This window comes from Pseudophryne corroboree, chromosome 4 (assembly GCF_028390025.1).
Source record: "Pseudophryne corroboree isolate aPseCor3 chromosome 4, aPseCor3.hap2, whole genome shotgun sequence".
NCBI classification, from domain to species: domain Eukaryota; kingdom Metazoa; phylum Chordata; class Amphibia; order Anura; family Myobatrachidae; genus Pseudophryne; species Pseudophryne corroboree.
In genome coordinates this window covers 880,257,713-880,285,218 of record NC_086447.1, presented here as the reverse complement: position 1 = coordinate 880,285,218, position 27,506 = coordinate 880,257,713, and the positions used below count along the sequence as shown (strand labels likewise).

At 48.4% G+C, this 27,506-nt stretch overlaps 1 protein-coding gene across 1 annotated transcript in view; it reads left to right on the top strand.

Moving 5' to 3' along the window:
- Positions 1-27,506, top strand: part of DNAH8 (dynein axonemal heavy chain 8) — a 1,853,457-nt gene that overhangs the window by 495,275 nt on the left and 1,330,676 nt on the right. The window contains exons 17-18 of the mRNA XM_063918852.1: positions 1,653-1,788; positions 9,467-9,654. Coding sequence (XP_063774922.1) covers positions 1,653-1,788; positions 9,467-9,654 — 324 coding nt within the window. The remainder of the gene's footprint in view (positions 1-1,652; positions 1,789-9,466; positions 9,655-27,506) is intronic.

The following is a 27,506-nucleotide window of genomic DNA, read 5'->3' as shown; positions in this document are numbered from 1 at the left end:
TCCTTTTGAGAATCTGCAGTTTTTTATCTGGAGATTCCCAAGCCTTTTCAAATAATTCGTTCAGCTCATGAGATGGAGGAAAAGTTATCTCAGGTTTCTTTTCTTTAAACATGTGGACCCTCGTGTCAGGGACAGAGGGTTCATCCGTGATATGCAACACCTCTTTTATAACAATAATCATATAATGAATACTTTTAGCCAATTTTGGCTGCAACTTTGCATCATCGTAGTCGACACTGGAATCAGAATCCGTGTCGGTATCCGTGTCTACTATTTGGGATAGTGGGCGCTTTTGAGACCCAGGAGGTCCCTGTGACATAGTGAAAGGCAGGGCTAAACTCCCTGTACCTTCCCTGGACTCAGCTTTGTCCATCCGATTGTGCAATAAATTCACATTTGCATTTAAAACATTCCACATATCCAACCACTCAGGTGTCGGCGTTGCCGACGGAGACACCACACTCATTTGCTCCACCTCCTCCCTAGAAGAGCCTTCCGCTTTAGACATGCCGACACACGCGTACCGACACACCACACGCTCAGGGAATTCTCTATCTGGAGACAGTTCCCCCACAAGGCCCTTTGGAGAGACAGAGAGAGAGTATGCCAGCACACACTCAGCGCCAATGACCCAGGGAATCAAATTACCCAGATAGCGCTTTTTACAATTATATATATAACACAGCGCCAAATTATGTGCCCCTCTTTCAAACCCTCTGTCACCGTGTTCAGCAGGGGAGAGTCTGGGGTGCCAGCTTCTCAGCGTGTGCTGTGGAGAAAATGGCGCTGGTGAGTGCTGAGGATCAAGCCCCGCCCACTCAGCGGCGGGCTTCGGTCCCGCTCGATTGTTTTGAAAAACTGGCGGGGGCTCTCATATACACCGAGCAAACCCCATATATATCCTAATATGCCAGAGAAGAGGTTTAATTGCTGCCCAGGGCGCCCGCCCTGCACCCTTACAGTGCCTGCCGTGTGTGTGTTGTGTGGGAGCAATGGCACGCAGCGTTACCGCTGCGCGTTACCTCAGTGAAGTCCTGAAGTCTTCTGCCGCCTTTGAAGTCTACTTTCTTCATATACTCACCCGGCTTCTATCTTCCGGCTCTGTGAGGAGGACGGCGGCGCGGCTCTGGGACGAACTGCAAGGATAGACCTGCGTTCCGACTCCCTCTGGAGCTAATGGTGTCCAGTAGCCTAAGAAGCAGAGCCTAGCATTTAAGTAGGTCTGCTTCTCTCCCCTCAGTCCCACGATGCAGGGAGCCTGTTGCCAGCAGCCTCTCTGAAAATAAAAAACCTAACAAAATACTTTCTTTCAGGGAAACTCAGGAGAGCTCCCTGTAATGCACCCAGTCTCCTCTGGGCACAGTATCAAACTGACGTCTGGAGGAGGGGCATAGAGGGAGGAGCCAGTGCACACCCATATCTAAAGTTCGTTTTGGTGCCCATGTCTCCTGCGGAACCCGTCTATCCCCATGGTCCTTACGGAGTCCCCAGCATCCTCTAGGACGTAAGAGAAATATAAATAACTCTAATCATGAAATCCCTATCTAATCACTGAGACTGTGCAACACACTTATAGATTGGACATTTTGTCATTATTTAAATATTAACTTTATTTATTAGGTTTAATACAGTTCTATTTTCTTTCTTTAAAGAAAAATTCTGACATGTTATCAAGTTTAGAGGGCAAAGCAGTTATTCGACTATTTAATAAAATATCGTATGAACTGGTGGAATTTGAGGTCTTACATCACAGAGCATGGTTTAAAGACTTCTCCCAGCTGGAGTATGGTAAGTGGCTTTACTTAGTAAAAAAAAGAAAAAGTCGATAGCAGGGTAATATCTTACCTTTCCACTGTGTAGTGTAGACTATACAGAGAAAGTTGGTCTGGACTGCACACCCTAGTGGTTGTAATTAAAGGTGTGTAGTGTCCTTATACATGCTTGCAGCTTTCTTTACCCTGATTACTTACAGGCAGCAGATGGCTTTTCTAGGTAACAACAACATTTATGTTGACCTGTCCTTTGGCCAATATATGAATCAGAGGTGAATCAAGTCCATGTGCGGACTTCGTCCGGGGGCCCCCTCCTCTCGAGCCAGGGGCACTGTAGTCCCTGGGCACTAGAGTCACTAGAGGACCCTAGTGATGTCCTAGAATCTAGTGCGCATGCGTTGGTCACCGGTAAAATGGTGCAGCAGCAATTTTCCCAGTGATTTTCCTACTGCGCACGCATAAAACATCAGGAAAATGGCAACCGCACCATTTATCCAGTGGTTTCTACAGCGCTGCTGCTTCCGACACAGGAGTCCGGAGGGTAAGTATTGTAACAAATAGGTGCGGTGTGGGCCCTTCTGGTCCCCGAGCCCCGTGTACACCGCACACACTGTACCCATTAAAATACGCCAGTGCATGGAATCAATGTAAATAGAAAGGCTGGGCGGCAGGCATATGTGAAAATCACTGTATATTATGCTGGCACTATGCCAATAAACAACATTTCTCTATCGTCCTAGTGGATGCTGGGGTTCCTGAAAGGACCATGGGGAAATAGCGGCTCCGCAGGAGACAGGGCACAAAAAGTAAAGCTTTAGGATCAGGTGGTGTGCACTGGCTCCTCCCCCTATGACCCTCCTCCAAGCCTCAGTTAGATTTTTGTGCCCGGCCGAGAAGGGTGCAATCTAGGTGGCTCTCCTAAAGAGCTGCTTAGAAAAGTTTAGCTTAGGTTTTTTATTTTACAGTGAGTCCTGCTGGCAACAGGATCACTGCAACGAGGGACTTAGGGGAGAAGAAGTGAACTCACCTGCGTGCAGGATGGATTGGCTTCTTGGCTACTGGACATTAGCTCCAGAGGGACGATCACAGGTACAGCCTGGATGGTCACCGGAGCCTCGCCGCCGGCCCCCTTGCAGATGCTGAAACGAGAAGAGGTCCAGAATCGGCGGCAGAAGACTCCTCAGTCTTCTTAAGGTAGCGCACAGCACTGCAGCTGTGCGCCATTTTCCTCTCAGCACACTTCACACGGCAGTCACTGAGGGTGCAGGGCGCTGGGAGGGGGGCGCCCTGGGAGGCAAATGAAAACCTTTTTTGGCTAAAAATACCTCACATATAGCCTCCGGGGGCTATATGGAGATATTTAACCCCTGCCAGAATCCGTTAAGAGCGGGAGACGAGGCCGCCGAAAAAGGGCGGGGCCTATCTCCTCAGCACACAGCGCCATTTTCCCTCACAGAAAGGCTGGAGGGAAGGCTCCCAGGCTCTCCCCTGCACTGCACTACAGAAACAGGGTTAAAACAGAGAGGGGGGGCACTAATTTGGCGTTAGAAATATATAAAAAAGATGCTATAAGGGAAAACACTTATATAAGGTTGTCCCTATATAATTATAGCGTTTTTGGTGTGTGCTGGAAAACTCTCCCTCTGTCTCTCCAAAGGGCTAGTGGGTCCTGTCCTCTATCAGAGCATTCCCTGTGTGTGTGCTGTGTGTCGGTACGTGTGTGTCGACATGTATGAGGACGATGTTGGTGAGGAGGCGGAGCAATTGCCTGTAATGGTGATGTCACTCTCTAGGGAGTCGACACCGGAATGGATGGCTTATTTAGGGAATTACGTGATAATGACAACACGCGCCAAGGTCGGTTGACGACATGAGACGGCCGACAAACAATTAGTACCGGTCCAGACGTCTCAAAAACACCGTCAGGGGTTTTTAAAACGCCCGTTTACTTTAGTCGGTCGACACAGACACAGACAGGGACACTGAATCCAGTGTCGACGGTGAATAAACAAACGTATTCCTTATTAGGGCCACACGTTAAGGGCAATGAAGGAGGTGTTACATATTTCTGATACTACAAGTACCACAAAAGAGGGTATTATGTGGGATGTGAAAAAACTACCGTAGTTTTTCCTGAATCAGATAAATTAAATGAAGTGTGTGATGATGCGTGGGTTCCCCCCGATAGAAAATATGGGCGGTATACCCTTTCCCGCCAGAAGTTAGGGCGCGTTGGGAAACACCCCTTAGGGTGGATAAGGCGCTCACACGCTTATCAGAACAAGTGGCGGTACCGTCTATAGATAGGGCCGTCCTCAAGGAGCCAGCTGACAGGAGGCTGGAAAAATATCATAAAAAGTATATACACACATACTGGTGTTATACTGCGACCAGCGATCGCCTCAGCCTGGATGTGCAGAGCTGGGGTGGCTTGGTCGGTTTCCCTGACTAAAAATATTGATACCCTTGACAGGGACAGTATTTTATTGACTATAGAGCATTTAAAGGATGTATTTCTATATATGCGAGATGCACAGAGGGATATTTGCACTCTGGCATCAAGAGTAAGTGCGATGTCCATATCTGCCAGAAGATGTTTATGGACACGACAGTGGTCAGGTGATGCAGATTCCAAACGGCACAAAGGTGTATTGCCGTATAAAGGAAGAGGAGTTATTTGGGGTCGGTCCATCGGACCTGGTGGCCACGGCAACTGCTGGAAAATCCACCGTTTTTACCCTAAGTCACATCTCTGCAGAAAAAGACACCGTCTTTTCAGCTTCAGTCCTTTCGTCCCTATAAGAGTCATATCTGCCCAGGGATAGAGGAAAGGGAAGAAGACTGCAGCAGGCAGCCCATTCCCAGGGACAGAAGCGTTCCACCGCTTCTGACAAGCTCTCAGCATGACGCTGAGACCGTACAGGACCCCTGGATCCTACAAGTAGTATCCCAGGGGTACAGTTTGGAATGTCGAGACGTTTCCCCTGCGCAGGCTCCTGAAGTCTGCTTTACCAAGGTCTCCCTCCGACAAGGAGGCAGTATGGGAAAAAATTCACGAGCTGTATTCCCAGCAGGTGATAATTAAATTACCCCTCCTACAACAAGAAAAGGGGTATTATTCCACACTATATTGTGGTACTGAAGCCAGAAGGCTAGGTGAGACCTATTCTAAATCTAAAAAAATTTTGAACACTTACAAAGGTTCAAATCAAGATGGAGTCACTCAGAGCAGTGATAACGAACCGGGAAGAAGGGGACTATCTGGTGTCCCGAGACATCAGGGATGCTTACCTCCATGTCCCAAATTGGCCCTTATCACTAAGGGTACCTCAGGTTCGTGGTACAGAACTGTCACTATCAGTTTCAGACGCTGCCGTTTGGATTGTCTACGGCACCCCGGGTCTTTACCAAGGTAATGGCCGAAATGATGGTTCTTCTTCGAAGAAAAGGCGTCTTAATTATCCCTTACTTGGACGATCGCCTGATAAGGGCAAAGTCCAGGGAACAGTTGGAGGTCGGAGTAGCACTATCTCGGATACTGTTACAACAGCAGGGGTGGATTCTAAATATTCCAAAATCGCAGCTGATCCCGACAACAAGTCTCCTGTGCTTAGGGATGATTCTGGACACAGTCCAGAAAAAGGTGTTTCTCCCGGAAGAGAAAGCCAGGGAGTTATCCGAGCTAGTCAGGAACCTCCTAAAATCAGTGCATCATTGCACAAGGGCCATGGTAAAAAAATGGTGACTTCCTTCGAAGCAATTCCAGTCGGCAGATTTCATGCAAGAACTTTTCAGTGGGATCTGCTGGACAAATGGTCCGGATCGCATCTTCAGATGCATCAGCGGATAACCCTATATCCAAGGACAAGGGTGTCTCTCCTGTGGTGTTACAGAGTGCTCATCTTCTAGAGGGCCGCAGATTCGGCATTCAGTTTTGGATGTTGGTGACCACGGAGGCCAGCCCGAGAGGCTGGGGAGCAGTCACACAAGGAAAAAATTTCCAGGGAGTGTGATCAAGTCTGGAGATTTTTCTCCACATAATTATAGCTAAGGGTAAATTTATAATGCTCTAAGCTTAGCAAGACCTCTGCTTCAAGGTCAGCCGGTATTGATCCAGTGGGATAAAACATCACGGCAGTCGCCCACGTAAATAGACAGGGCGGCACAAGAAGCAGGAGGGCAGTGGCAAAAACTGCAAGGACTTTTCGCTGGGCGGAAAATCATGTGATAGCACTGTCAGCAGTGTTTCATTCCGGGAATGGAAACTGGGAAGCAGACTTCCTCAGTAGGCACGACCTCCACCCGGCAGAGTGGGAACTTCATGGGGAAGTTTTCCACATAATTGTAAACCGTTGGGAATTACCAAAGGTGGACATGATGGCGTCCCGTCTGAACAAAAAACGGGACAGGTATTGCGCCAGGTTAAGAGACCCTCAGGCAATAGCTGTGGACGTTCTGGTAACACCGTGGGTGTACCAGTCGGTGTATGTGTTCCATCCTCTGCTTTTCATACCTAAGGTACTGAGAATTATAAGACGTAGAGGAGTAAGAACTATACTCATGGCTCCGGATTGGCCAAGAACGACTTGGTACCCGGAACTTCAAGAGATGCTCACAGAGGACTTATGGCCTCTGCCGCTAAGAAGGGACTTGTTTCAGCAAGTACCATGTCTGTTCCAAGACTTACCGCAGCTGCGTTTGACGGCATGGCGGTGGAACGCCGGATCCTAAGGGAAAAGGCATTCAGGAAGAGGTCATTCCTACCCTGGTCAAAGCCAGAAAGGAGGTGACCGCACAACATTATCACCACATGTGGCGAAAAGATGTTGCGTGGTGTGAGGCCAGGAAGGCCCCACGAAGAAATTTCAACTCGGTCGATTCCTGCATTTCTTGCAAACAGGAGTGTCTATGGGCCTCAAATTGGGGTCCATTAAGGTTCAAATTTCGGCCCTGTCGATTTTTCTTCCAGAAAGAATTGGCTTCAGTTCCTGAAGTCCAGAAGTTTGTCAAGGGAGTATTGCATATACAACCCCCTTTTGTGCTTCCAGTGGCACTGTGGGATCTCAACGTAGTTCTGGGATTCCTCAAAACACATTGGTTTAAAACCAGTCAAATCTGTGGATTTGAAGCATCTCACATGAAAAGTGAACATGCTCTTGGACCTGGCCTGGACCAGGCGAGTGTCAAATTGGTGGTTTTTTTCTCAAAAAAGCCCATATCTGTTTGTCCATTCGGACAGGGCAGAGATGCGGACTCGTCCCCAGTTCTCTCCCTAAGGTGGTGTCAGTGTTTCACCTGAACCAGTTTATTGTGGTGTCTTGCGCCTACTAGGGACTTGGAGGACTCCAAGTTGCTAGATGTGGTCAGGGCCCTGAAAATATAGGTTCCAGGACGGCTGGAGTCAGGAAAACTGACTTGCTGTTATCCTGTATGCACCCAACAAACTGGGTGCTCTTGCTTTTAAGCAGACTTTGCTAGTTGGATGTGTAATACAATTCAGCTTGCACATTCTGTGGCAGGCCTGCCACAGCCAAAATATGTAAATGCCCATTCCACAAGGAAGGTGGGCTCATCTTGGGCGGCTGCCCGAGGGGTCTCGGCTTTACAAATTTGCCGAGCGGCTATTTAGTCAGGGGCAAACACGGTTGTAAAATCCTACAAATTTGATACCCTGGCTAAGGAGGACCTGGAGTTCTCTCATTCGGTGCTGCAGAGTCATCCGCACTCTCCCGCCCGTTTGGGAGCTTTGGTATAATCCCCATGGTCCTTTCAGGAACCCCAGCATCCACTAGGACGATAGAGAAAATAAGAATTTACTTACCGATAATTCTATTTCTCGGAGTCCGTAGTGGATGCTGGGCGCCCATCCCAAGTGCGGATTATCTGCATTACTTGTACATAGTTACAAAAATCGGGTTATTATTGTTGTGAGCCATCTTTTCAGAGGCTCCGCTGTTATCATACTGTTAACTGGGTTCAGATCACAGGTTGTACAGTGTGATTGGTGTGGCTGGTATGAGTCTTACCCGGGATTCATAAATCCTTCCTTATTGTGTACGCTCGTCCGGGCACAGTACCTAACTGAGGCTTGGAGGAGGGTCATAGGGGAAGGAGCCAGTGCACACCACCTGATCCTAAAGCTTTACTTTTTGTGCCCTGTCTCCTGCGGAGCCGCTATTTCCCCATGGTCCTTTCAGGAACCCCAGCATCCACTACGGACTCCGAGAAATAGAATTATCGGTAAGTAAATTCTTATTTTATAATTGTCTGATTCCATATTTGTTGTTGGCACAGAACTGGGACCACTGGGCAAAGTTGGAGAGAAGTAGCATGGGTGAAACTAAGTTTCACAGATGATGCTTTTACTTATTGGTTAAAACTCACATGAGTAGTGAGACAGGACAGATAACCCTAGGTAGAGGCGCTAGTGGATTGCTTGACTGGCTTAATACTGCCAAAAACCTAGAACAATGGAAGGTGTGTGGTGCTTTAAGAACTGTGTGATAACATGACGAAGAACAGGATACACACTATGACGCCCTCTACAGGTAGGATCTGTAATGGAAGCTGAAGGTCTGTATGCAGCACATGTGCTGAGATGAAATCAGCCAGCTGGAGTCTAGCTAAAATGGAAACTGAAATGCTGTTGGAAACTTTGCACTGAAGCAGATGATGGTATCAGTTTGCAGGAATATACTGGAGTAGACTGCTCACAGGCAACCAATAAATCCGCGTGTTGGTAGGTGCAGGAAGTTCCAGGTGAAGCGACAAGGCTTCCACTAGATCTTGGTGTATTGCAGACAGGTGCACACTGGTGTTGGAAAGGCTGAGCACCACAGGAGAGCACTAGCACAGCGCTTTGAGGTTTGTACAGGATAGCTGAATACAAGAGGTGTGCAATAAGTTTCCAGGAGTCATCTGAGGAGAAAAGACGTTACCTGGCAGCATAGCAGATCCAAGTGCTTCGTCTGAAGACACAGCATTGGATTTTCGATGGTCATGATGGTAGCAGCATCATCCATCTGAGAAACCCAAAGGCTAGCCAGGAAATCTGTGTGTTTTTCGATGCAGACCCTGGTTTTGGCACTCTCAAAAAACGAGGGTGACACCCCCCGTTTCCGGGAACGTAGGCCCCCATCACCCCCTCCCTGTCCCCAAATGGCCACAGCCTCTCAGGCAGGCTGCGACTGGGGGCACTGTGAGCGAGCGTGCAGATGGAAGCGTGCACATGCAGAGTAGACATCCTAAACCATCGGGTTTACGTATAACTCTGAATAAAGCCCCATCTTCTCTGCCCTGGGATGTTCTTGTGCTGCCTATTCTCTATAAGGGAACCAACCTTAAAATTGTGCTGACATCGCAAAGTAGAGAAACAAATTGCGCCATTGGTCGTGTGAATGTCAAATATTAATGTGTTACTGACTGTATATGTACTGTATGCTAAAAGCAAATTCACCAACACACAAGAACAATCACCAGAGGTGGTTTAAGAGCGGAGTGGACCTGTGTGCAGGCTCCATACAGGCCCCTTCCTCACTGGCAGCGCAGGAGATGATGGCTTTGGCATGCATAGGTCTCAGGAAACATTGTGCCCAGTCCATGTTCCTAGTACTGCTGTTTTATATTATGCAATCCGTTTTCTTTCCATTAACTAGATGACAGATTCTTAAACACTAATCTACTTTTGTTTGAAGCATTGCAGGCCACATTGATGGTTCGTCATCCAGAGACTCTGAGGATTCTTATTAATTTTGATCCTAAAATTCTAGAATCTATACGAGAAACAAAGTGCATGATACAATTGGGGTTAGAGGTTCCAGAGCAAGCAAAGAGACTTTTGAGCATAGAAACAACGCTTAAGTCAAATCATCTCAAAATAGAGGTAAAGTAATTTAAACTATGGAAATCTTTAAAGTACTCAATACTAAACAGGAGTTTAAATAATCCTAAATACTCCAGCATCCAAGGTCTATACTTTATGACACCAGGAGAGATATTTTGAAAGGGATTTATTACTCCAGTAACCTTTCTAGTGAACCCTTACAATTTGCTATTTTTATAGCATATATATTAGAAGACAACTACTAACATTGAATACTGGAATAAATCTCTCTAGATATGGGCTTTAAATAAATCCTAATTTTTCTTACTGGAAATCCATTTAGTACCATGGATTATAGACGGGTCCACTAGGAGCCATGGGCACTTTAAGAATTTAATAGAGTGTGCTGGCTCCTCCCTCTATGCCCCTCCTACCAGACTCAGTTTAGAAAATGTGCCCGGAGGAGCCGGTCACGCTTATGGAAGCTCCTGAAGAGTTTTCTGCATTTATTTTATCTGTTTGTTATTTTCAGGCAGGACTGATTGGCACCAGCCTGCTTGCTTAGTGTGACTTAGGGGGAGGGGGGGGGGGGGGAGAGGGACGGGGGGGGCCCAACCTCTTGAAGGGTTAATGGTCCCGTTCCCCGCTGACAGGACACTAGCTCCTGAGGGAACTATTTGCAAGCCCCACCATGGCGAGCGTACATTCCCGCAGCACGCCGCCACCCCTTACAGAGCCAGAAGAGTGGTGAGTACTAAGCTGGCGTCCCGGTTAGCGGGTCGCCGGCCATTATGGAGGCATGAGGGTACGGAGACGCACGGCTTCTATACGGGGCGGACTGCGTCTCCAGACTCAGTGCGGAAACGTACAGCTTCTGAGGGGGCGAACTGAGTCTCAGTACACTGTACACAGTACCCACACTGGCAAACACAGACTTAACACGGATCTGACTCCATTTTAAGCACTAAATACCTCAGCCATGGAGCGGGCGGGGCTTCACTATGAGCGGGTCCAGCAGCTCACCAGCACCATTTTCCCTCTGCAGTGGACACAGACACTGCCTGACAGGGACGCGCAGCTCCTCCGGAGTGACTCCAGATTACCTCAACGGTTCCAGGGGTCATAGCAATTATTAGTGTACTGAGTCCCCAGTCTGGGTACTCAGTCTGCGACCCGGCTAAGCTTGGCATTAGCGATAAGGGCACTGTGTGTTGGCTCCATACTATCTCTGTGTCTCCCTGGAAGGGATCTTTGTTGGTTAATTGTGTTTTCAACCTTTTCCTCTGTGTGTGTGCTGTCACATATACAATATGTCAGGCAAAGAGTGTGGTTCATGTACGGCAGAGTGTTCCTCTTCCCCAGGGGACTCTCTACTGTGTACTCAGTGTAGTGCACCTTCCCAGGCTAGCTGGGCTGAACCAGTGTGGCTGGATTCCATTAAAGGAATGATTTCCAATATTTCTCTGACGTCCTAGTGGATGCTGGGGACTCCGTAAGGACCATGGGGAATAGCGGCTCCGCAGGAGACTGGGCACAAAAGTAAAGCTTTAGAACTACCTGGTGTGCACTGGCTCCTCCCCCTATGACCCTCCTCCAAGCCTCAGTTAGATTTTTGTGCCCGAACGAGAAGGGTGCACACTAGGTGGCTCTCCTGAGCTGCTTAGTGAAAAGTTTAGTTTTAGGTTTTTTATGTTCAGTGAGACCTGCTGGCAACAGGCTCACTGCATCGAGGGACTAAGGGGAGAAGAAGCGAACTCACCTGCGTGCAGAGTGGATTGGGCTTCTTAGGCTACTGGACATTAGCTCCAGAGGGACCGATCACAGGCCCAGCCATGGATAGGTCCCAGAGCCGCGCCGCCGGCCCCCTTACAGAGCCAGAAGACAGAAGAGGTCCGGAAAATCGGCGGCAGAAGACGTCCTGTCTTCAACAAGGTAGCGCACAGCACTGCAGCTGTGCGCCATTGCTCTCAGCACACTTCACACTCCAGTCACTGAGGGTGCAGGGCGCTGGGGGGGGGGCGCCCTGAGACGCAATAAAAACACCTTGGATGGCAAAAAAAATGCATCACATATAGCTCCTGGGCTATATGGATGAATTTAACCCCTGCCAGAATACACAGAAAAACGGGAGATAAGGCCGCCGAGAAGGGGGCGGAGCCTATCTCCTCAGCACACTGGCGCCATTTTCCCTCACAGCTCCGTTGGAGGGAAGCTCCCTGGCTCTCCCCTGCAGTCACTACACTACAGAAAGGGTTAAAAAAGAGAGGGGGGCACTAATTACGCGCAGTATTAAAAATACAGCAGCTATAAGGGGAAAAACACTTATATAAGGTTATCCCTGTATATATATAGCGCTCTGGTGTGTGCTGGCAAACTCTCCCTCTGTCTCCCCAAAGGGCTAGTGGGGTCCTGTCCTCTATCAGAGCATTCCCTGTGTGTGTGCTGTGTGTCGGTACGTTTGTGTCGACATGTATGAGGAGAAAAATGCTGTGGAGACGGAGCAGATTGCCTGTAATAGTGATGTCACCCCCTAGGGGGTCGACACCTAAGTGGATGAACTGTTGGAAGGAATTACGTGACAGTGTCAGCTCTGTATAAAAGACAGTGGTTGACATGAGACAGCCGGCTACTCAGCTTGTGCCTGTCCAGACGTCTCATAGGCCGTCAGGGTCTCTAAAGCGCCCGTTACCTCAGATGGCAGATATAGACGCCGACACGGATACTGACTCCAGTGTCGACGGTGAAGAGACAAATGTGACTTCCAGTAGGGCCACACGTTACATGATTGAGGCAATGAAAAATGTTTTACACATTTCTGATAATACGAGTACCACCAAAAAGGGGTATTATGTTCGGTGAGGAAAAACTACCTGTAGTTTTCCTGAATCTGAGAAATTAAATGAGGTGTGTGATGATGCGTGGGTTTCCCCCGATAACAACTGATAATTTCTAAAATGTTATTGGCATTATATCCTTTCCCGCCAGAGGTTAGGGTGCGTTGGGAAACACCCCCTAGGGTGGATAAAGCGCTCACACGCTTGTAAGAACAAGGGCTCTACCCTCTCCTGAGATGGCCGCCCTTAAGGATCCTGCTGATAGAAAGCAGGAGGGTATCCTAAAATGTATTTACACACATACTGGTGTTATACTGCGACCAGCAATCGCCTCAGCCTGGATGTGCAGTGCTGGGTTGGCGTGGTCGGATTCCCTGACTGAAAATATTGATACCCTAGATAGGGACAGTATATTATTGCCTATAGAGCATTTAAAAGATGCATTTCTATATATGCGTGATGCACAGCGGAATATTTGCCGACTGGCATCAAGTCTAAGTGCGTTATCCATTTCTGCCAGTAGAGGGTTATGGACACGACAGTGGTCAGGTGATGCGAATTCCAAACGGCATTTGGAAGTATTGCCTTATTAAGGGGAGGAGTTATTTGGGGTCGGTCTTTCAGACCTGGTGGCCACGGCAACAGCTGGGAAATCCACGTTTGTACCCCAGGTCGCCTCTCAACATAAGAAGACGCCGTATTATCAGGCGCAGTCTTTTCGTGGGCAAGCGGGCAAAAGGTTCCTCATTTCTGCCCCGTGACAGAGGGAGAGGAAAAAGGCTGCAGAAATCAGCCAGTTCCCAGGAACAGAAGCTCTCTCCCGCCTCTGCCAAGCCCTCTGTCACAACTGAGGGCCTGAGCTGACGGGAGGCAGCCTCAGTTGTAGGGGCTGAGATGTACCGGAACCTGGGAGGTTGTATCAGACCCCTGGACATGTAAGTAACATGAATAATAACTGCCCGAAGGCGTGACCACGACAACTTAGATAAAAGTCAATGATGTTTATTATGACAACTCCGCATCACAGCAGCAATAAAAGAAAACGTAAAAGTCAGCAAAGAATAAATACAGTTCCTGAGTACTACAGCATGGCAGGAGCCACAGGGCACTGGTAGTGTGAGATAGTTCTTATGATCTTCTAGATGGAAAGTCCTTACCAGGCCCGGCTGTAGCAATGGAGATAACCCAGGATTGTACCAGCTGGTGTTCCAGGAAGAGCTGGGTTGCTGAAGGTAAAACAGCTGCTGTGGATACTGGCTGGAACCAGACTGTTGTTAGCACGGAGTGGATACTGGCTGGAACCAGTTAAATAATAAATGAACTTTGGTAGCGATGAAATGTGAACTGAAATGTAGAACTTGAGAGCGGAGAAATAACAATTCCGGTGGAGAGTGGTAAAGTGTAGAAAGGACACCGGCCCTTTAAGGGAAGCTGTACTCTGCTGGAAGCTGAGGCTGGAAGCAGGTAGTGTTGTAGCTGGAAACAGATGAATCCACAATGGATTGGAGAGTCAGGCTACACCGCAGGTGGAATGCTGGTGCGGGTCTCTATGGTGGAAGTCTTGAGACAGGAGCTGGAACCTGGAAGACAATCATAGAAGAGAGACAAACAGGAACTAGGTTTGACAACCAAAGCACTGACGTCTTCCTTGCTCAGGTACAGCTTACTTATACCTGCAGCAAGGAAGGGGTTGGCTAGGCAATTATGCAAATCAACAACACAGACAGCAGATTGGTGGAAATGATCAGATGACAGAATCCAAGATGGCTGCGCCCATGCAGACACTTGGAGGGAAGTTTGGTTTGTAATCCATGTGGTCTGGGAAACAGTAATGGCGGCGCCGGCCACCGGAGACAGGAGACGCCAGGCTGATAGATGCACATTTAACCACGCGGGCACAGCGGAGGCCGCGGCTGATGAAAAGACCACTCTGCATGTGGAAACTCAGGAACAGCGGAATCCGGTCCTGGAACGCTGAGCCCGCCTTAGGAGGCATCTGAAGGGTAAGTAATGGCGTCCAGATACCCGGATCGTGACAGCACCCCCCCCTTTAGGAGTGGCCCCAGGACACTTCTTAGGCTTTAAAGGAAACTTTGCGTGGAAATTTCGGACCAAGGCAGGAGCATGGACGTCAGAGGCATTGGTCCAAGAGCGTTCTTCAGGACCATAGCCCTTCCAGTCAATGAGATACTGAAGTTGACCGTAACGGTGACGTGAGTCCAGGATCTTGGCCACTTCATACTCAACGCCTCGTTGAGTTTGGACTTTCGGAGTTGGTGGAAGTGAGGAATGAAACCGATTCAAGATTAGCGGTTTCAACAGGGAAACATGGAATGTCCTGGGTATTTTTAAGAAGGGAGGTAACTGGAGTCTGTAAGCAACAGGATTGATGACTTGATCAATTTTAAAAGGACCGATGTAGCGAGGTGCAAACTTCATACTGGGAACTCTTAACCTCAAATTCTTCGTGGATAACCATACCCGATCACCCACCTTGAGAGCAGGAACTGCTCGACGCTTCTTATCCGCAAACTTCTTGTACCTGAACGATGCCTTGAGCAGAGCTGATCGTACGCTCTTCCAGATATTGGCAAACTGATGCAAGGTGATATCCACTGCGGGAACAGAAGTTGCTGGAAGCGGTTGGAACTCAGGGACTTTAGGGTGGAATCCAAAGTTGGTGAAGAATGGTGTTGAGGAAGATGAAGAATGATACTGGTTGTTATGACAGAACTCGGCCCAGGGAAGTAATTGAACCCAGTCATCTTGAGAGGAGGACACATAGATGCGGAGGAAGGCCTCCAAGTCCTGATTCACCCTCTCAGTTTGACCATTGGTCTGAGGATGGTAAGCCGTGGAAAACTTTAACTTGACTTGGAGGACTTGACATAAACTTCGCCAGAATTTGGCTGTGAATTGAACTCCTCGATCTGAGATAATTTCTTCTGGAAGACCGTGGAGTCGGAAGATCTCTTGTATGAATACTTGAGCCAACTTGGAAGCTGACGGAAGACCGGTGAGAGGAATGAAGTGTGCCATCTTGGTGAACCGGTCAACTACCACCCAGATGGTATTGAACTTGTTGCACATGGGCAAATCTGTAATAAAATCCATCGACAAATGGGTCCATGGTCGACGGGGAACAGATAGTGGAACCAGTTGCCCCGCAGGCGACTGGCGGGATACTTTATGTTGAGCACACTTTGGGCAAGATGCAATAAACTCCAAAACGTCCTTTTTCAGAGTTGGCCACCAATAGGACCTAGAGATAAACTCCAGGGTTTTTTGGATACCTGTATGTCCGGCAAAACGGGAAGCATGGGCCCAATGCATGAGCTTCTTCCTTAGTGTCGGCTTCACAAAACTTTTCCCTGATGGGGGCGTAGAGTCCATCCCTACCGTGGAGAATGCCAACGGATTTATAATAGGATGCTTGTCTGAAGACTCTGACTCATTTTCTTGCTCCCATGAGCGGGAAAGGGCATCGGCCTTGCGATTCTGAGAGCCCGGACAGAACTGGAGTTTAAAGTCGAACCTGGAAAAGAAAAGTGCCCATCTGGCCTGACGAGGGTTGAGACATTGTGCGCCTTTTAGATATAGAAGGTTCTTGTGGTCTGTAAGGATGGTGATTGAATGAGAAGCTCCCTCCAACAGATATCTCCACTCCTCTAGAGCGAGCTTGATGGCTAGCAACTCCTGGTCGCCAATGGCATAGTTGCGCTCCGCTGGGGAGAACTTCCGTGAGAAGAAACTGCAAGGATGTAAATGACCATCTTTAGCCCTCTGAGATAACACCGCTCCTACTCCAACGGAGGAGGCATCCACCTCTAAGATGAAAGGAGAGTCGATGTCAGGCTGTTTCAGGACAGGTGCAGAGATGAACCTCTGTTTTAAAAGATGAAAAGCTTGCATGGCTTCTTCAGACCACTTGGACGGGTTAGCACCCTTCTTGGTGAAAGCAGTAATAGGCGCCACAATGGTGGAAAAGTCTCGTATAAACTTTCGGTAATAATTGGCGAACCCTAAGAACCTCTGGACCCCTTTGAGGGTTAAGGGTACCGGCCAATTCTGGATTGCTTGTAGTTTCTCAGGATCCATCTCTAGTCCGGAACCGGACACAATGTACCCTAGAAACGGAATGGACTTGACTTCAAAGACGCATTTCTCTAATTTGCAGTAGAGATGATTGACACGGAGACGGGACAGAACCTCCTTTACCCAGAAACGATGTTCCTCTAAATCGTTGGCAAAAATGAGGATATCATCTAGATAGACCACGACATGACGGTATAGAATGTCTCTGAAGATCTCATTGACGAAATGCTGGAAGACAGCTGGAGCATTGCTCAATCCGAAGGGCATGACGAGGTACTCATAATGTCCGTCACGGGTGTTAAATGCGGTCTTCCACTCGTCACCCTCACGGATCCGGATGAGATTGTATGCACCTCTCAGGTCCAGCTTTGTAAAGATGGTAGCTCCGCTAACTCTGTCAAAGAGCTCAGTAATCAGGGGTAAAGGATAGCGGTTCTTGATGGTAATGTCGTTCAAACCTCTGTAGTCGATGCACGGCCGCAGACCACCATCTTTCTTCTTTACAAAAAAGAAGCCTGCGCCGGCTGGAGAAGAAGAAGGTCGAATGAACCCCTTTGCTAGGTTCTCTTTAATGTATTCCTCCATAGAATGTGTCTCGGGGAGAGACAACGGATAAGTTCGGCCTCGAGGTGGAACCTTCCCTGGAACGAGATCAATCGGGCAGTCCCATTCTCTATGAGGAGGAAGGATATCAGCAGAAGCTTTACTGAACACATCCGTGAAATCTTGATATGGAGGAGGTGGAACATCAGACGACCTGGGGGAGGAAGAACAGACAGGCAACACTTTAAACAAACATGTCTTAGTACAGGAGGAACCCCATGCCAGGATTTGCGTAGTCGTCCAATCAATTGTAGGATTGTGAAGACGGAGCCATGGAAGGCCCAGGACCACAGGATGTGTGGCTCTTGGAATCACTAAAAATGAAATAAGTTCGGAATGAAGAACTCCCACTCTCAGACGAACTGGTAGAGTCCTTAGAGAAATAACTGTATCAAAAATTTTACTGCCATCCACAGCAGTTAAGGAAAAGGACGAAGGAAGTCTCTCGGTGGGTAGGGACCACCGTTTAACATAGGCTTCAGTAATAAAGTTCCCAGCTGCTCCGGAATCCAGGAGGGCAATGACGTTCTGATAACGTTGAGCAACTTGAAGCGAGACTGGGAGGTTACAATCTTGAGGAGATGGAGAGGAGATCATTACTCCTAGCCGGCCCTCTCCTTGGCGAGCTAGGATTTGGAGTTTCCCGGACGTTTGGGACAGGCATTAATGGTGTGAGACGGAGCTGCACAATACAGACAGAGAAACTCGGAGAGACGTCTTCGGCGCTCAGCAGGAGTTAAACGGGAACGGACAATTTGCATGGGTTCATCTGTAGTTGGTGACAGTTGGCGAGGAGGAGGAGTAGAAGATTTTGGAGCAGATGATCTTCCACGCTCAGTTGCTCTCTCTCTGAAACGTAAGTCAACTTTCGTACAAAGTGAGATTAGCTCATCTAACTTGGAGGGTAAGTCTCTGGTAGCTAACTCATCTTTAATACGCTCGGATAAACCATGCCAGAATGCAGCATACAGGGCCTCGTCGTTCCATGCCAGTTCGGATGCCAGGATCTGGAACTGTATAAGATATTGTCCTACAGTACGTGATTCCTGGCGTAAACGGAGAATCTCAGACGAAGCTGAAGTTACCCTGCCTGGCTCGTCGAAGATGCGCCTGAATGTTGACACAAATGCAGTGTAAGAAGATAGCAGGGTGTCGGACCTCTCCCATAACGGTGATGCCCAATCAAGGGCTGAGCCACTGAGAAGAGAAATAATGTAGGCAATTTTTGTACGGTCACTGGGAAAATTGCCAGGTTGTAGCTCAAACTGAATCTCACACTGGTTGAGAAATCCCCTGCAGAATCTTGGAGATCCGTCAAATTTTGCTGGCGTTGGAAGATGAAGACGTGGAGCAGAAATGGGTAAGGTGGGTGGGGTTATAGCTGGAGTCACTGTGGTTGACGCACCAGACGCGCCTGATCCACGGAGAGTTGTCTGAATCCCATCCAGCCGAGTAGAGAGATCCTGGAGACAGCGGATGATGTGGCCCTGTGCAGCCTCCTGATGTTCTAGTCGGGCTGCCAGTTCTTGCATCGGCCTGGCCGCTTGATCCTGGTCTCCGGCTGGATTCATTAGGTCAGTGCTTACTGTCACAACTGAGGGCCTGAGCTGACGGGAGGCAGCCTCAGTTGTAGGGGCTGAGATGTACCGGAACCTGGGAGGTTGTATCAGACCCCTGGACATGTAAGTAACATGAATAATAACTGCCCGAAGGCGTGACCACGACAACTTAGATAAAAGTCAATGATGTTTATTATGACAACTCCGCATCACGGCAGCAATAAAAGAAAACGTAAAAGTCAGCAAAGAATAAATACAGTTCCTGAGTACTACAGCATGGCAGGAGCCACAGGGCACTGGTAGTGTGAGATAGTTCTTATGATCTTCTAGATGGAAAGTCCTTACCAGGCCCGGCTGTAGCAATGGAGATAACCCAGGATTGTACCAGCTGGTGTTCCAGGAAGAGCTGGGTTGCTGAAGGTAAAACAGCTGCTGTGGATACTGGCTGGAACCAGACTGTTGTTAGCACGGAGTGGATACTGGCTGGAACCAGTTAAATAATAAATGAACTTTGGGAGCGATGAAATGTGAACTGAAATGTAGAACTTGAGAGCGGAGAAATAACAATTCCGGTGGAGAGTGGTAAAGTGTAGAAAGGACACCGGCCCTTTAAGGGAAGCTGTACTCTGCTGGAAGCTGAGGCTGGAAGCAGGTAGTGTTGTAGCTGGAAACAGATGAATCCACAATGGATTGGAGAGTCAGGCTACACCGCAGGTGGAATGCTGGTGCGGGTCTCTATGGTGGAAGTCTTGAGACAGGAGCTGGAACCTGGAAGACAATCATAGAAGAGAGACAAACAGGAACTAGGTTTGACAACCAAAGCACTGACGTCTTCCTTGCTCAGGTACAGCTTACTTATACCTGCAGCAAGGAAGGGGTTGGCTAGGCAATTATGCAAATCAACAACACAGACAGCAGATTGGTGGAAATGATCAGATGACAGAATCCAAGATGGCTGCGCCCATGCAGACACTTGGAGGGAAGTTTGGTTTGTAATCCATGTGGTCTGGGAAACAGTAATGGCGGCGCCGGCCACCGGAGACAGGAGACGCCAGGCTGATAGATGCACATTTAACCACGCGGGCACAGCGGAGGCCGCGGCTGATGAAAAGACCACTCTGCATGTGGAAACTCAGGAACAGCGGAATCCGGTCCTGGAACGCTGAGCCCGCCTTAGGAGGCATCTGAAGGGTAAGTAATGGCGTCCAGATACCCGGATCGTGACACCCTCAGTATGACGCTGGGGCTTTACAAGCAGAATCAGGCACGGTGGGGGCCCGTCTCAATGAATTTCAGCGCGCAGTGGGCTCACTCGCAAGTAGACCCCTGGATCCTTCAGGTGATATCTCAGGGGTACAAATTGGAATTCGAGACGTCTCCCCCTCGCCGTTTCCTAAAGTCGGCTTTACCGATGTCTCCTTCTGACAGGGAGGCAGTTTTGGAAGCCATTCACAAGCTGTATTCCCAGCAGGTGATAATCAATGTACCCCTCCTGCAACAGGGAACGGGGTATTATTCCACACTGTTGTGGTACCGAAGCCGGACGGCTCGGTGAGACCGATTCTAAATCTAAAATCTTGAACACTTACATACGGAGGTTCAAATTCAAGATTGAGTCACTCAGAGCAGTGATTGCGAACCTGGAAGAAGGGGACTACATGATGTCTCGGGACATCAAGGATGCTTACCTTCATGTCCCAATTTTACCCTTCTCACCAAGGGTACCTCAGGTTTATGGTACAGAACTGTCACTATCAGTTTCAGACGCTGCCGTATGGATGGTCCACGGCACCCCGGGTCTTTACCAAGGTAATGGCCGAAATGATGATACTCCTTCGAAGGAAGGGAATTTTAGTTATCCCTTATTTGGACGATTCCCTGATAAGGGTAAGATCCAGGGAACAGTTGGAGGTCGGTGTAGCACTATCTCAGGTAGTGTTGCGGCAGCACGATTGGATTCTCAATATTCCAACATCGCAGCTGATTCCGACGACTCGTCTTCTGTTCCTAGGGATGATCCTGGACACAGTCCAGAAAAAGGTGTTTCTCCCGGAGGAGAAAGTCAGGGAGTTATCCGAGCTAGTCGGGAACCTCCTATAACCGAGCCAAGTCTCAGTACATCAATGAAATGGTTCTGGGAAAAATGGTGGCTTCCTACGAAGCAATCCCATTCGGCAGATTCCACGCAAGAACTTTCCAGTGGGACCTGCTGGACAAATGGTCCGGGTCGCATCTTCAGATGCATCAGTGGATAACCCTGTCACCAAGCACAAGGGTGTCTCTCCTGTGGTGGTTGCAGAGTGCTCATCTTCTAGAGGGCCGCACTTTCAGGACTGGGTCCTGGTGACCACGGATGCCAGCCTGCGAGGCTGGGGAGCAGTCACACAGGGAAGGAATTTCCAGAGCTTATGGTCAAGCCTGGAGACATCACTTCACATAAATATCCTGAAGCTAAGGGCCATTTACAATGCTCTAAGCTCAGCAAGACCTCTGCTTCAAGGTCACCCGGAGTTGATCCATTCGGACAACATCACGGCAGTCACCCACGTAAACAGACAGGGTGACACAAGAAGCAGGAGGGCAATGGCAGAAGCTGCAAGGATTCTTCGCTGGGCGGAAAATCATGTGATAGCACTGTCAGCAGTATTCATTCCGGGAGTGGACAACTGGGAAGCAGACTTCCTCAGCAGACACGACCTCCACCCGGGAGAGTGGGGACTTCACCCAGAAGTCTTCCACATGTTTATAAAACTCGACAAGTATTGCGCCAGGTCAAGGGACCCTCAGGCAATAGCTGTAGACGCTCTGGTAACACAGTGGGTGTACCAGTCAGTGTATGCGTTCCCTCCTCTGCCTCTCATACCCAAGGTACTGAGAATTATAAGATGGAGAGGAGTAAGCACTATATTCGTGGCTCCGGATTGGCCAAGAAGGACTTGGTAACCGGAACTTCAAGAGATGCTCACGGAGGATCCGTGGCCTCTACCTCTAAGAAGGGACCTGCTCCAGCAAGGACCCTGTCTGTTCCAAGACTTACCGCGGCTGCGTTTGACGGCATGGCAGTTGAACGCCGGATCCTGAAGGAGAAAGGCATTCCGGATGAAGTCATTCCTATCCTGATCAAAGCCAGGAAAGATATAACCGCAAGACATTATCACCGCATTTGGCGAAAATATGTTGCGTGGTGCGAGGCCAGTAAGGCCCCGACGGAGGAATTTTCAACTAGGTCGATTCCTACATTTCCTGCAAACAGAAGTGTCTATGGGCCTGAAATGGGGGTCCATTAAGGTTCAAATTTCGGCCCTGTCAATTTTCTTCCAAAAAGAACTAGCTTCAGTCCCTGAAGTTCAGACGTTTGTGAAAGGGGTACTGTATATACAGCCTCCTTTTGTGCCTCCAGTGGCACCTTGGGATCTAAATGTAGTTTTTGGGTTCCAAAAGTCACATTGGTTTGAACCACTTAAATATGTGGAGTTAAAATATCTCACATGGAAAGTGGTCATGCTGTTGGCCCTGGCCTGGGCCAGGTGCGTGTCAGAATTGGCGGCTTTATCCTGTAAAAGCCCTCATCTGATTTTCCATTCGGACAGGGCGGAATTGAGGACTTGTCCTCAGTTTCTCCCTAAGGTGGTTTTCAGCGTTTCACCTGAATCAACCTATTGTGGTGCCTGCGGCTACTAGGGACTTGGAGGACTCCAAGTTGCTAGACGTTGTCAGAGCCCTGGAAATATAGGTTTCCAGGACGGCTGGAGTCAGAAAATCTGACTCGTTGTTTATTCTGTATGCACCCAACAAGCTGGGTGCTCCTGCTTCTAAGCAGACTATTGCTCGTTGGATTTGTAGTACAATTCAGCTTGCACATTCTGTGGCAGGCCTGCCACAGCCAAAATCTGTAAAAGCCCATTCCACAAGGAAGGTGGGCTCATCTTGGGCGGCTGCCCGAGGGGTCTCGGCTTTACAACTTTGCCGAGCAGCTACTTGGTCAGGAGCAAATACGTTTGTAAAATTCTACAAATTTGATACCCTGGCTGAGGAGGACCTGGAGTTCTCTCATTTGGTGCTGCAGAGTCATCCGCACTCTCCCGCCCGTTTGGGAGCTTTGGTATAATCCCCATGGTCCTTACGGAGTCCCCAGCATCCACTAGGACGTCAGAGAAAATAAGAATTTACTTACCGATAATTCTATTTCTCGTTGTCCGTAGTGGATGCTGGGCGCCCATCCCAAGTGCGGATTGTCTGCAATACTGGTACATAGTTATTGTTACCAAAAAAATCGGGTTATTGCTGTAGTGAGCCATCTTTTCTAGAGGCTCCTCTGTTATCATGCTGTTAACTGGGTTTAGATCACAAGTTATATGGTGTGATTGGTGTGGCTGGTATGAGTCTTACCCGGGATTCAAAATCCTTCCTTATTGTGTACGCTCGTCCGGGCACAGTATCCTAACTGAGGCTTGGAGGAGGGTCATAGGGGAGGAGCCAGTGCACACCAGGTAGTTCTAAAGCTTTACTTTTGTGCCCAGTCTCCTGCGGAGCCGCTATTCCCCATGGTCCTTACGGAGTCCCCAGCATCCACTACGGACTACGAGAAATAGAATTATCGGTAAGTAAATTCTTATTTTCTACTATATTGTCCCGCAGTGAGAAAGAGACACTGGGGGTAATTCTGAGTTGATCGCAGCAGCAAGTTTGTTAGCAATTGGGCAAAACCATGTGCACTGCAGGGGGGACAGATATAACATGTGCAGAGAGAGTTAGATTTGGGTGGGTTATATTGTTTCTATGCAGGGTAAATACTGGCTGCTTTATTTTTACACTGCAATTTAGATTTCAGTTTGAACACACCCCACCCAAATCTAACTCTCTCTGCACATGTTACATCTGCCTCCCCTGCAGTGCACATGGTTTTGCCCAATTGCTAACAAAAATCCTGCTGCAATCAACTTGGAATTACCCCCACAATACTTAAGTCTGTGGATGAGTTTATGAACAGAGACTCAGTCCCAAAACCAGCGTCTCAGACCCCTACCATTTGTCCACAAAAACGTACTCTGGCCCATATCCTGCAGTCTGACTCTGATGATGAAGGGTCAGACATGGAGGAGGGGGAGGTGGACTCAGAGGGGGGGATGCTGCTCTGTCACAGGGAATAGAGGCTCTTATTGAAGCTATCAGAGACGTTCTGCAAATTCTTGATAAGGTGACAGAGGAGTGTGAGGAATCTTATGTTAAAAAAGAAATCCTCAGTCACTTTTCCTGTGTCAAAGGAACTGAATACCCTGTTTGAAGAACTGTGGGTTAATCCTGATAGGAAGTTTCAAATCCCTAAGAGGTTACTCTCATCCTTTCCTTTTCCTCCTGATTATAGGAAAAAAATGGGAAAATCCACCGATAGTGAATGCATCAGTATCCAGGCTGTCACAGAAAATAGTATTGCCTGTCCCTGGTGCAGCCTCCCTGAAAGACAAGGCTGATCATAGAATTGAGACCACACTCAAATCTTTGTACACAGCTGCTGGGGTGGCCCAGAGACCCACTATAGCATGTGCGTGGATCGCTAAAGCCATTGCTAAATGGTCAGGTAACCTAATTGAGGGGTTAGATTCCTTATCTAGCGGGGAGATTGTTTTACTCCTACAACATATACAGGACTCTGCGAACTTTATGGTGGACGCCATAAAAGAAATAGGCTTGCTTAATGCACGCACCACTGCTTATGGCTACGCCAGTGGACAGGGGCTTATGGCTACGCCAGTGGACTGCTGATGCGGACTCCGGGAAAGGCGTGAAGGTCTACCATTTACAGGAGAGACCTTATTTGGAGATGAACTGGATAAATGGATCTCCAAAGCTACTGTCCACATATCTTCCTTCTGCAGCTCCCCCAGCAAGGAAGACCTACTCAGCTTCCAATTTGCAGTCCTTTCGGACAGCCAAGTTTAAGGGCAAACCCAGAGGTTCTTCTACAGCCACCAGAGACGCTAGAGGTAAACCACGCAAACCAGCAACTGCCGGTTCTCAGGAACAGAGCTCAAGCTCTGCTTCCTCAAAGCTTTCAGCATGACGGTGGACTGCTATGCCTGGAAGACTGGTATAGATCTTATATCCCAGAGTGGAGTTCCAGGAGCTCCCTCCTCACAGATTCTTCAAATCAGGCTTACCAGTTTCACAAGAGGCAAGTATAACTTTACAGGACACCATTTAAAAACTGGTACAGACTCAGGTCATTGTTCCAGTTCCACCTCATCTGCAAAACAAGGGGTACTATTCCAACTTGTTTGTAGTACCGAAACTGGATGGTGCGGTAAGACCAATACTGAACCTCAAGTCGTTGAACCCGTACTTCCGAGTGTTCAAATTCAAGATGGAGTCTCTGAGAGCGGTGATCTCAGGTCTGGAGGAGGGGGAATTCCTAGTGTCTTGTCACGCCTGAGGTATGACTCTGACCAGTGAAGATCTAAGGCGTAGGGGCTAACTGGAATGTGAATCTGGGAGCTTTGATAAAGTTATTATACATAACCAGGATATGGTAAACTTGAGTGTAGGCCCGAAGGCGTGAACAGAATGGAGGAGAATATAAAATAAAACAAGTCTTTTATTCAGCACGCAAGATGGTACAGATAGCGGCAGATGGTATTAGACTTAATGATCGATATCACAGATAATGCAGTAACATTGGCACAGGAACAAGGTAATGCAGAAGCAGATGTAACATCGATGGCAAGATGTAATATGAGATGCAGTGTGAACTGATGAAGTCCCAATATAATGAGCACACAATAGCAGACGCAGTTGCAGTGTAAACTACTGATGAAGCCAATAAAGTATAAAGGAATACACAATGTTACTGACCACTGGAGAAAGAAAGGATACTGATTAGAGATGAGCGCCGGAAATTTTTCGGGTTTTGTGTCTTGGTTTTGGGTTCGGTTCCGCGGCCGTGTTTTGGGTTCGACCGCGTTTTGGCAAAACCTCACCGAATTTTTTTTGTCGGATTCGGGTGTGTTTTGGATTCGGGTGTTTTTTTCCAAAAAACCTAAAAAACAGCTTAAATCATAGAATTTGGGGGTCATTTTGATCCCAAAGTATTATTAACCTCAAAAACCATAATTTCCACTCATTTTCAGTCTATTCTGAATACCTCACACCTCACAATATTATTTTTAGTCCTAAAATTTGCACCGAGGTCGCTGGATGACTAAGCTAAGCGACCCTAGTGGCCGACACAAACACCTGGCCCATCTAGGAGTGGCACTGCAGTGTCACGCAGGATGGCCCTTCCAAAAAACACTCCCCAAACAGCACATGACGCAAAGAAAAAAAGAGGCGCAATGAGGTAGCTGTGTGAGTAAGATAAGCGACCCTAGTGGCCGACACAAACACCGGGCCCATCTAGGAGTGGCACTGCAGTGTCACGCAGGATGGCCCTTCCAAAAAACACTCCCCAAACAGCACATGACGCAAAGAAAAAAAGAGGCGCAATGAGGTAGCTGTGTGAGTAAGATAAGCGACCCTAGTGGCCGACACAAACACCGGGCCCATCTAGGAGTGGCACTGCAGTGTCACGCAGGATGGCCCTTCCAAAAAACACTCCCCAAACAGCACATGACGCAAAGAAAAAAAGAGGCGCAATGAGGTATCTGTGTGAGTAAGATAAGCGACCCTAGTGGCCGACACAAACACCGGGCCCATCTAGGAGTGGCACTGCAGTGTCACGCAGGATGGCCCTTCCAAAAAACACTCCACAAACAGCACATGACGCAAAGAAAAAAAGAGGCGCAATGAGGTAGCTGTGTGAGTAAGATAAGCGACCCTAGTGGCCGACACAAACACCGGGCCCATCTAGGAGTGGCACTGCAGTGTCACGCAGGATGGCCCTTCCAAAAAACACTCCCCAAACAGCACATGACGCAAAGAAAAAAAGAGGCGCAATGAGGTAGCTGTGTGAGTAAGATAAGCGACCCTAGTGGCCGACACAAACACCGGGCCCATCTAGGAGTGGCACTGCAGTGTCACGCAGGATGGCCCTTCCAAAAAACACTCCCCAAACAGCACATGACGCAAAGAAAAAAAGAGGCGCAATGAGGTAGCTGTGTGAGTAAGATAAGCGACCCTAGTGGCCGACACAAACACCGGGCCCATCTAGGAGTGGCACTGCAGTGTCACGCAGGATGGCCCTTCCAAAAAACACTCCACAAACAGCACATGACGCAAAGAAAAATTAAAGAAAAAAGAGGTGCAAGATGGAATTGTCCTTGGGCCCTCCCACCCACCCTTATGTTGTATAAACAGGACATGCACACTTTAACCAACCCATCATTTTAGTGACATGGTCTGCCACACGACTGTGACTGAAATGACGGGATGGTTTGGACCCCCACCAAAAAAGAAGCAATTAATCTCTCCTTGCACAAACTGGCTCTACAGAGGCAAGATGTCCACCTCATCATCATCCTCCGATATATCACCGTGTACATCCCCCTCCTCACAGATTATCAATTCGTCCCCACTGGAATCCACCATCTCAGCTCCCTGTGTACTTTGTGGAGGCAATTGCTGCTGGTCAATGTCTCCACGGAGGAATTGATTATAATTCATTTTAATGAACATCATCTTCTCCACATTTTCTGGATGTAACCTCGTACGCCGATTGCTGACAAGGTGAGCGGCGGCACTAAACACTCTTTCGGAGTACACACTTGTGGGAGGGCAACTTAGGTAGAATAAAGCCAGTTTGTGCAAGGGCCTCCAAATTGCCTCTTTTTCCTGCCAGTATAAGTACGGACTGTGTGACGTGCCTACTTGGATGCGGTCACTCATATAA